Source organism: Dunckerocampus dactyliophorus, chromosome 10 (genome assembly GCF_027744805.1).
Source record: "Dunckerocampus dactyliophorus isolate RoL2022-P2 chromosome 10, RoL_Ddac_1.1, whole genome shotgun sequence".
NCBI lineage: Eukaryota > Metazoa > Chordata > Actinopteri > Syngnathiformes > Syngnathidae > Dunckerocampus > Dunckerocampus dactyliophorus.
The window spans coordinates 17,884,253-17,895,606 of record NC_072828.1 but is presented as its reverse complement, the minus strand read 5'-3'; the positions used below and the strand labels follow the sequence as shown (position 1 = coordinate 17,895,606).

General features: G+C 41.1%; 1 protein-coding gene across 5 annotated transcripts in view; it reads right to left on the bottom strand.

The window, feature by feature from the left end:
* Positions 1 to 9,783, bottom strand: part of tbc1d7 (TBC1 domain family, member 7) — a 28,734-nt gene extending 18,951 nt beyond the window's left edge. For 3 of the 5 annotated variants that reach the window (XR_008572676.1, XR_008572675.1, XM_054789395.1), the window contains exons 1-7: positions 9,643 to 9,766; positions 9,174 to 9,249; positions 8,972 to 9,091; positions 8,760 to 8,840; positions 5,887 to 6,077; positions 2,651 to 2,788; positions 2,412 to 2,557 (exon numbers count right to left, since the gene is read on the bottom strand). Coding sequence is in view for 3 of the 5 variants with exons in the window: in XM_054789395.1 (XP_054645370.1) it covers positions 2,412 to 2,557; positions 2,651 to 2,788; positions 5,887 to 6,077; positions 8,760 to 8,840; positions 8,972 to 9,083 (668 nt within the window). In the remaining 2 variants the exon portion in view is untranslated. Of the gene's footprint in view, positions 1 to 2,411; positions 2,558 to 2,650; positions 2,789 to 5,886; positions 6,078 to 8,759; positions 8,841 to 8,971; positions 9,092 to 9,173; positions 9,250 to 9,590 lie in introns of all 5 variants that reach the window. The other 2 variants (XM_054789397.1, XM_054789396.1) reach the window with 2 other exon arrangements.
* Between the last annotated feature and the right edge of the window lie 1,571 nt (positions 9,784 to 11,354).

Here is an 11,354-nt window from a genome sequence, read left to right as displayed (position 1 = left end):
ATCTCTAGGAAGGACTCTCATCCTTTCTGCATTGTTTTTATAAAGAACGAAACACATGCAAACATTTATCACTGTTCTGTAGCCTTGTGAGCCCTGCTGCACTATGCCGAGGAGGATGCTGGAGTGTCAGTTGCGTAATGCCACAGCTAAACGGGGACAAGCTGGCCAGCATGGCTTGGGGTGATATGGTGAATGTAGCAGAGGGACTTTAAGGGATTGTTTGATCATCTGCTGGAAGCAGCAGCAGCAAAGGATGACAAAGAGGATGCAAACTCGGACCTCCTCTGAGAGAGGATGTATGAGGATAGCATCCTTCCCACTGCTCAAGTCTTGTGACTCTGCAGGTCCTCCAGTGGTGTCATCCTGCACCCCGTGTCAGGTAGACTTGCACAACATGTCTAAACAACAATAATAATAATAATAATAATAATAATAATAATAAATTTGATTTTATATAGCGCTTTTCAAGGTACCCAAAGCGCTTCACAGTGAAGTGAACCCATTATTCAGTCACTCTTCAGTCACACACTGGTGGTGGTTACTTACATCTGTATCACAGCTGCGCTGGGGTAGATTGACGGAAACATGCCTGCCAATTTGCGCTTACGGCCTCTCCGGCCTCCACCAAACATTCATACACTAGTGTGGGCTGCCATAGAGACAAGGTGGGTGAGGAGTCTTGAACCGCCAACCTTCCAGTTCCTGGACTGTCAAAAACCTCATTTTGGGTTTACTTCAGACAGTCTACTAAGGTGAATTGTTTCAGGATCTTGGACACCTGCTGATCATGACAAACTGGACGCCAAAGATTCCCAGTTTGACAACTTGCTGGATAAGGGAGTATTTGGGAAAGCAGTCCCCGCTATGCAATCCTCCACCGATTCCCCACTGTCTGGGCAAGGGCGCACATACACGGTTCACCATTGGGTGTTTCTAAGGGTTTCAGGCGTTCAAGCTCTCTGAATACAACTCTGCCACATCTGCTAAACAGATAAGTGAACTGCATGTGCTTTCAGTGCACAGTGCAGTTCTGCAGTTTACACCAAAATACGGAAAAAGGATGTTGAGCCATGACCCACTGTTTATGCCTAAACCTTCATAATTCAGCTGTCTACCTGTTGAAGGGGACAATGACAAGCGTCTTAACTTGCAGTACTGAGTGAGAGCTTTGTGCATATTTTTGGATATGACAATAGAATTTAGAGAGAAAAAAAATTATTATGACCCCCTTCTCTCAAAAGGGAAAGTTCTGTCTTTTCAGCACTTGTCCCAATAGGTGGTGGAGGTTGGACTGGTGGCTTATGAAAGCCATAAGCTACGGCCCCCTATTGGGACCCAGGATCATTCCATTAGAGGAGTGCAGACCTGACAACCTTAGTTATGTTCCCAAGTTATTAGTATCGACATTTGAGCTTTTTCTCTTTACAAGGTGCCTTTTGCTGTACTTTTCCCAGTTTCTGCAGGTTTTTAAAAATAAATGTTATTTCTACAATGCGCTGTGGGCAAATAAAAAAACAAGGCGCGGGCCGCAAATGTTCCCTGGGCCGCACTTTAGACATCCCTGCTTTAATCACTCTATCAGGCTTGAGTACATGACATGACGTCAACTCTGTGAGCCACCACTACCCTCAACTAGTCATGAGTGATCAATGGTATCGATGAGAAGAGTGTTATTGCAGCGAAGACGGTGTTCGTGGAGGTGGGCTGTACGCCCTTTGAACGAGTCGTAAATTGTTTGTAGCAGTTAGTTGGTTCCAGATCCGACCACGTTAAATGAATTTCCGCGATACAGGATTCAATGTTGATAACTTTAGTATTTTCTTAGAGCTAAGAAAATTGTTAGGTTGTTGTTTGCTAATTTCTTGCCACAAATCAAGCATACAGGTAAGCCAGCATCATTAACAAAGAAGACCTAGGAATCTGTCTATGCAGAATTATACTCTCAAGGTTTCTTTATTGGCACTCATGATTATCTTACCACGGGGGAAAACAGACACACACCAGCTTCCCTTGCTCATCCAATCACCATTCAAAATTCTGCCAGGTTGCATTTACGGTCTAACAGATAGTCAGATATTTGTAACTTTTTCCAAAAATGAGCATTTTCCCCACTCAGGTGTTAAAAAATATTAGAGCTCTGCAAAGGAAGCCACAACAAGGAAACTGAAGAGCCTCATGCGGTTCCAGAGACGCGGGCAAAAAATTACCAGGATCCCTTACAACAGTGCAAAAGAGTCTGTTTCTGTTTGATATGAATAGTTGATCTAAAAAAAAAAACAAAAAAAAAACTAATGTATGAATCATTGACGAAACTGAGATACAAGCCATTCGCCCATTTTAAAAGTTCTTGGCAAAAGCAAAAAATGACAATAATGACAAGAAGGCATACTGAGAGACAGCTGTGAACTCACCGCTGCAAGCTTGACTCAGGCAGGCAGCCGGCAAAGCAGCGCTTGAACCAGAGGTTGTATGGAAGTTGCGCCAAGGCACCACTGTTCTTCAAATGGCTGAGCAGCCGAGGCTCCTCCTGACTTAAGTAGTGCTCCAGGCTCTTTGGCTACATCGGCGCACACAAGACAGAATGGCAGCAAAACAGAAAGGATTTATAAATAAACAAATTAAATTAATATATGCTGTGACTGATACTTACAAGATGTGGAAGTGAGTCTCCAAACTTGGTATGGAACTGACTGATAAAACATTTTATGAGCCAGTAGCAGTCAAAAGGGTCCTCTACAATCTCCTCCATTGCTCGACTGATGCACAGGAAATCCTTGTTTTCTTCATCCTGGTAAACAGCATCAGCCCTTCATGAGCATCGGTGCACTCGCCACAGTATGGGGTATATACAGTATTTTGGCAGTTCAGAGTTTGGACTCAAAATCATACTTTGATCTTAAATGATCATCTTCGCGTTTCTGCACCGCTCAGGTTCATTTTCAAAGACACAACTCTGTGGACTACCTTCTTAACACCAAAGTTAGGGACTTCTAATTGAACAAATGGAAACATGAAGCATTTTAGGAGACAGTTACATAATAGAAACTTGATTAAAAATCTGAAGTCAAGTAAAATTGTTATGTTCTGTTGGCAGATTATTTTGTTTTGTTTATTTTATATAATATACGTATATATTATATAGAAAATCGGTCAACCATAGAAAGTGGCTTGTAACTAAGATTTTTTTTTGCAGATAACTATATAATATAGATTGTAACAAAAGTACATGTACATTACATTCACCGTTTCTGATGCTTGCGTTGAGAAATATTTACTTGCCAATTCAATTTGGTAAAGCACACGGGCAAGGATGACCTTGTTGTTGTCGATGTTTTTTCTTTTCTCGTAGTGCTAGACACATTTCCAAAGACAAAATTAAAGGAAAGAGCATAAAATAAACCTAAATTCAATCAAAGAATGTTTTCTTCTTGTAGAACCCACCCATAAAAAAGTCAACTGTAGGTCATCATTTTATTTTTACAATGTGTGGCGGGCCAAAAAAAAAAAAAAAAAAAAAAAAACCCAAGCCTCACGACGCAAATGGCCCCTGGGCCGCACTTTGGACACTCATGCTTTTATACGGGTAGACCTTCGTCAGGGTTGAGTGTTGTTAGCAACCACAACTGTCAGACTATTTAGCTTGTTAGCTTCCTTCTTTGCGAGTGAATGGTGGTTATGAAACCAAGAAGGGGAGTGCCATTGCAGCTGAAGCTAATCGATGCATGAGAACAGTCATATTCATTGCAAATGAAAAAGAGAAGGCGTTTGTGGAGGTGGGCTGTTCGCCCTCTGAACAAGTCGGATACACTCAGGAAATACAAGCAACACAGTACAATACAGTACAAGCCCACCAATCACAGCCTTTATGGCTAGCATCGCTGCAGCTGGAGGATTTTTTTGAAGGTGCACGTCACATCAGCAGCATTTTGTAGGTTTCAAAAACTGATATCGGAACTGAAACCGGCGAAATGCGAGAAAATTTGTACCTGGAGAGCAGAGAAGCATACAAGCGTATTCAAGTTTAGCTATTGCTGTTGCTTTCATGGGTGCAGATTCTTGTCTAACATGCTGAAGGATACTGCAGCGACCTAGTAGTTACGTATAATGTGTAAGAGTTTTGTGATTTCCGAATGTCTGTGAACGTGACATGAGTCCTGACTGTGTGTGTGGGTGGGTGGGTGGGAAAGCAGGACGGTCCCGTGCAGAGAGGATCGCTTCGTCATCCTTACAATGTCCTGGTAGATGTTAAAATTAGGGCTGTCAAAGTTTAACAGAAACTTCCTTTAACGGCACTATTTTTTGATGAGCCATTAATGTGTGCATGTCTTGTTTGGCCCTCTGCCCACACCTTCGTTTGAGGAAACGCAGCGGTGGATGTGGAACAAATATTGAGGAACAAATATTGCGCAGATATGGAGAAAGAAAAAAGGTATTTTGAATGGTAAGTTTAACTTCAAAGCTCTAGCAAATGGCTCTCGCAACAAGGCTAAAGTTATTCGTATTTACTGTCGCTGTCAGTGGAGTTGTCACAGAGTACGTCGACTGCCAGAGCGAAGTGAGAAGGTACTGACACACTGCCGGTAGTTGTTTATTGTCATTTATACAGTGGTACCTTGGCATACAAGTGTCCCAACGAACAAGTGTTTTTTAGATGCAAGCAGTCTCTCTGTGGATTTTTTGCTTTGAACTGCGACCAAAAATGTGGGTTACAAGCTGCTAGTTGCCGGCAGGCATAGCAGAGGACAGCTATTTGAGGGCTTGTGTCAATGTGACATGACTGAAGACGAGAATGTATGTAAATAGCATTAGAAGCGCGAGCATTAGCAATGCGCTAGCTAGTCACCGGGAAATATTTTCAACACATCAGCAAAACATACGTACATTATAGCGTTTATCTTTTTTATTATGTATTGTGTACAACTACGACAGGAACAACATCAAATTAAAAGCACTAAATGAGTACAGACCCACCATCCACCAGTACGAGCCTGGAGTTTGCTTTTCAGAGAGGTGCACTGCACAAATGTGCACATTAGCACTCAATAAGGTAATCAAATCTTACCTTTATGCATTCCCACATAGTATCAGCATTTCGGACCAAGTATGAGGTGAAAGAAAAACGGGAAAAATACATTATACAGGTAGTTGTCTATCTGTGCAGCATGGGAGAAAGTTAGATGGTGCGTTCAAGGACAGTCGAACAAAGTGGGACAAGTCGCCGCTCGCATTAAACATACAAAAACAGTGGGATTTCTAATTGCATATTATTTTATATATAAAATAGTGTAAGAATGCCAATTTTATAGAATTGGCTTCTTCATTTTGTAATGTCTACGTCAACAAATAACCGTTGGATCGTATCGTTTGTACACTGTATTGAATTGTTCTGTTTTTAAATACGCCATTTTTTTATCGTAATCTTATCCCATGTACTGCATCTAGATGCGTATTGAATCTTTTACCACAAAGAGATTTACATATCTACTTATTATACATAAAAAACTTTTATCTGCAATTAATTTTGATTAATTATGAGTTAACTATGGACAAATGTGATTAATCATGATTAAATACTTTAATCGATTGTCAGTCCTAGTTAATAGATTCTTTAGCTGTAATGATGGTTGCGAAGGTCGTGTGTTGAGAGGAGTCTGGCTGTACGTGAGCCGCACATAGTGTGCTCTTCCGCTGTTCAAATTCTCAAGAGAGTCTTGTGTTTACGGATGAAAATTAAGTTTTGAATTAATTTATGGGAACATGTGTGTAGCCAGGAAATGCCGTAACCCAGAACGCCATAACCCAGGACCACATGTACAGTATATTATCCATCAAGCTGTCAGTGGGTGTAAAAAAGTGAATGTTCACTTGATAAAACCTGTATCTTACCGGTGGTGAGGTTTCAGAACAGCGCGGGAGCACCTGGCTCTCCAACTGGAACATACGTAAGTACACAAGAGTGGAGGGTGTGGCGGAGTTGATGTATCTCATCACCTCCAGAGCCTTCAAGATGTCCTCATACTGCTCCTTTCTGTAGCTTCCAACCAGAATATGAGAGTCGCTATGGGGCGGCAAGACGCCTGGAAAACATAAAAATAGGAACCTTTGGTTTTGTACAGAGGCGTACCAATTTCTCACATGGTATTAAAAGTGAGGGACATGAAGTGTACATTTGGTGCAGAAATGGAGACCTAAGAGTTGCAATGCATCTCCACAAGGCCAGGGAGTGTTGCTAAGGCAAACTAAAGCTACGTCCACACAAATAAGGATTTTTTTTAAAAATGCATATTTTTATATGCATTTTGGCCTTTTGTGATCCGCATTCCTGTGGACATAGCTTAAAAGCAGACGAAAAACAGTGCAGCCCAGCCTTTGACTAGTGGAAGTCGTGGCTAGTAATAGTGCTAAGGAAAATACTGTAAAGTCTGGAGACCCTCTTCCGTTGCTGTTTGTGACCACTTTGCCTTCCCAGTGAAATACGTAAGTGTGTCGGCATTGCTCAGTAGAGATGGGGAACAGAGCTACAAGCTGGAACTATTAATGCCGCATTGGCACACCTGCACACTGTGAAGGAAAGTGAGAAGGACGCTGCGCAAGACTTTAGTTAGGGAAAGACGCTACAGTGCACGCAGGGATCACTGCGGATTGCAATAGTACTAGCCACAGGTGATCTGCTTTTGTCATCAGCATTCAATGGCATTTTCAGCATATGCCGTTCGGAAATCGGACGGTATTGATCCGTGGCCAATCGAGCGGCGCATCCCCACTAGTATCCCAAAAAAAGATCATTCTTGACATTAGTTAATGCCAATCCCTTCACTAGTTTAACTAGTAAAGACAAGCATGCTCACCAGTAACACTGACACAGGTTTTCTTGCATCCATAGTTCTCTTGATGAGGCTTAAAACATCTTTTGGTAAAATATACAAAACCCAGAATGCTTCTGTGTCTAGTTTTTTCGTTGTTTTAGGACCAATCGTGCCAGGCCCAGTAGGCCAGTTTAGTGCACTTTTCCTTTGGTACAACTGGAGAAGGTGGGCTAGGACACTAAAAGATTGCATGCATACGCACATACGCACACTCACAACATAGCCAAGTCATAGAATGACTCAAAGGTAGGGATGCTCCGATTGGGGTTTTATGCTGCTGATTCAGATACCGATCATCCATGAGTGAAATCAGCCGATCACATGGATTAACTATACATTTTTCAATTTATTTATGATGGGTGCTATTAGTCAGGGGTGCCGTATTAGGGGAAAAGTTCCAAGGTCCCCTCACTGCCAAAAAATAGGTCATAATTAACAAATAAAAAGGTGGGGCCAACGTGATTTTTTTTTTTTGTGGGGCCCAGAATTCCTGGCTGCACATATGATGTTAAAAAAAAAAAAAAGGAGCCAGAAAATAATTAAAACGAAAACATATTTTACTTACTTTTTCAGTAGAACATATATCACTAGTGAAACTTACAAAGGATGAGACGACTTCTTTAAGGAGCCTTAGCTGCCGTTTGGCTGTTGCTGCACGGTGAGCCTCGAAAACTCCATCAACTGTTTGTTCATCAAATGCCGTATTAAATTAAAGCTTTCTGGCGTGCTGCCGCCCATGATTTTTTGTCGTTTTTCATTTTATATCACACTATGTAAATTCGACACAGCAGACATGTTTGTTTTGGCTTCGGAACGCCTGTGCAGTTTGAAGGAAAGTGGGCAGGGGGTGCTTCTCCAAGACAATAGAGCAAGATGCTACACTGCACACAGGCATGGTGAAAGGCTGTAATAGTACTAGCCAGAGGTGATCGGCTTTTGTGATCGGCTTCCAAAGGCATTTATCGGAATATGCCGATGACGTGCTTTTCCATGGAAATCGGACGATATTGATCGGAGTATCCCCACTCAAATGTAATCTTGCCTTGCAAATTCTTAATGATAACCGACACATTACATTTCAATTTTTATTCAATTTAAAAGTATTTTTGAGTTGCTGACATTTTAAAATTTCCTCTTAAACCGGGCACTCCTTCATATTTTGTTGTTTTGTTATTAGCTGCGGATTTGAACATAGCTAAAAGTGTGTTATAAAAAGATTAGTTTTGACTTTTTCTATATTTATTTCTAAAAGAGAATGGCCTACTTAATTTTAACGGCTATTTTTAGATTTTAATAAAACAACTTGACACAAATATTTGGCTTTGATTTTGTCTAAACTCCCTTTGCGGGAAAAATATCGGGATATATCGTATATCGACATTCAACCTAAATATATCGGGATATGAGTTTTGGTCCATATCGCCCAGCCCCGCTGATGATGCATTCGCTCTACCGCGACTACATTCACCTGCGTGACAAAGTAGTAGTATCATTCAACGAATGCAATCGCTCCTCTCGCAAAAAATAAATCGCAACTACCGCCATGTACAATAGAAACAATCAGAACAACGAAAAAAAAAAGACTGGAATTAATCCAGAGAATCAGGGAAATTGCAGTAATATGGCAGAATAGTTTGTAGTATGTAGTATGTAGAATAGTAGTATGATGGGGCAAGAAAACAGCAAGAATGCTCAGTGTGAGCGTAGGCCAGCACGTGGCGAGAGTGGGAATTGTGCTTGAGTCCAGCACTGTTCGAAGGTGCTCATGTGAGCACACGCTTAACAGTCTCAACATCGCACGCATCTCCTTGAACACAGTCTGTTCACCTTATTTTATTATAATACACCCCAAGTGCAATTCATCATAATGCTACGTGCATGTATGTGTCTTACCTAACAAAACCTTCCACACATGGACCCTATACATGGATGGGAGGGGAAACCTCTGACTGAAGGTGCTCAGCTTTTCAAGATCTGTCAAAGGAAGTCACACACTCAAGATACTAGCCACAGTGACAAAAACACAAATCTTTGCATTTTCTGTGCATGTTTTATACATTATCTAAACCATTTAAATACAAATTGTATGACAGAGTGTTACTTACCTAGAGGATTATCCTTGAGTAGTATTTCTAAAGATTTCTTCTCCTCCACCCCTCGAAAGCCAACTTTCTCATAATAAGCGGAGCGAAAGTTTCTCTGAGGGTCGTCAGCCATGATTTCACCTGACGGAAGCGGTGACGAAAGGAAAGGTTAGCCTCCAAACCAATAAACTCGGCTCAATACTAACTTACTAAAACCGCACACCTAAAACGGAGAGGTTCTCGGCGTGGTGAGATGTGTGAGATGTATCCAAGGATGCACTGGTTTAGAGGGTCAAGTTCTAGTGAAAGAACACAGCAGGTTATCCTCTGTTCGGTGGATTTATTTCAATCACTGACAACAAGCGCTGATAAATTGTGCTCTTGTAAGGCTTTATGCTGTGGTACTGCAACAACTTACAAAGAATAATAAAAATACACAGAAGAAATAATCAGTATATTAATGTAACTAATATTACACATAAACATAATTATGAGCCAAAGGCACATGAAATACAGAAATAAATAAGGACATTAAGTCAACATGATGCTTATTAGATGGCCATACAGTTAGCTTCAAGATCACACTAGCATTAATGAACACAAGATTTGCACTGCACGTAATGTGTACAATAGTACTCACACAGCTCTAACAAGGATGTGCTAAATGCTGTCAAATGAGACTCCCCACCCACCTCTCAGTAAAACTCGTGTAGCGTCCGAGTATATGGCGTCGCATGTCACTCTAAAACAAGATAAAAACTCACAAACTTTCTTTTGGCGCGGACGTGCTGGCTCTGCGAATACGGCGAAGTAAACAGTCGCCTTTATATGACGTAAACTTCACGCCCCACTCTTCAGGCATTACTAATCAACGTACGCTAAATCGAACTGTTACATGCGCCACATTTCTATATAAACAAAAGCTCCAAAAATATGGGTTGCCTAGTGAATTAATGATAGAATGATAGAAATTAAACAGGTAGCAATCAGAGAGAGATTAAGTTATACAGTTTGTCCCTCTCCAAACCATAGTGACACTCACCTCTGACGTCTATACAGGAGTTGTAAAAACCACATATTTCCTCTTTATTTAATCTCTATATCACCACCACAAATTCTTCATATCATATCAGGATTATATCAATGTCAGTGAGTGCCTGGAATAAACAAAATAAATGTAATAAAGAATATTTATTATTTATTGGTCATTGAAGGTCACACAATTAAATACATTCAAAGGTAAAATATGATTTTTTATACAATCAGGTATGAATAATATACTCATTTACTTCTCCACAGTTGTTTCTTCTTCTCATAGAAAGGAGAGTGCTGGAACTGCCTCCTACTCATCTCCATTTCCTTCCCCTGCTCTCTTTGGCAGGGCAGTAGATGTATTTCCCTGTGTGGATGTGGGGGCTGTTTGGACCCTACCTCACTTTCATTTTACACAACCCACACTTTCACCCATAAGGATTGAAGATTCCTCTCTTATCGTCTTCTGCTGCAGTTTTTCCTCTACTGTCTTTTTCATGGCATCCACACACACGTCTTGGTTGGGCTGTCTTGGACAGAGGGCATGGTTGCTGCTGATGCTGTATTCACGACTAGTTCACAAAAATGATGCATGCAAGAATTTTTTTTGAAGTTTTCTGTACGCATTGGCACGCAGTTCATACATATGTCACACCTGTTTATGATGACGTTACTCATTGGCACCCACAATTGTGCACAACTGCAGGGACAAAATTCATGCAAGTGTAAACTAGGCTTTAAGGTGCCATTCGTCCAACACACAGCTAGTTAGCTAGAGATCTACTGGAGAAGAGAGTGGCATAAAGTGAAAGCTCACGTTGTGCTGCGTGGGGATGTTCGGCCCACAATGGAGACTACCAGGTACAGTCGGGTCCCTGGTAGCTTCGGGTACCTTTGGGTCGCTTGTCATTGAAAGTTCAATTAAATTATTTATACTAAACCGAGCTTCCTAATAGTGAAATTTATCGGTGGTATATAACTGACTTCGGGCAGTGACAGACAAAAACCATTCACTCTTACATTCATACCTATAGACAAAACCCGCGCACATGGAGAACATGCAAACGCCACACAGAGATGCCCAACGGAGATTCAAACCCAGATGTTCCTGCACCGGACTGTCTGGCCAACGTGCTAACCACTTGGCCACCATGTGGCTCACATATATAAACTCTAAATTAACTTAATGAACGTAACTACAAGCATACTGTACCTTTTCTAAGGGCTTGCATATCCAGTAATCACCTGTCACTCACTGAACATGTTTACAATGCTTTGGATGGCTGAATAGCAGGCTCCAATTTCTAACAATGTTTTTCGGTAAGTTCAAGGCACACTTGTTTTTAATCATGTGTTAATCAAACAAAATGCC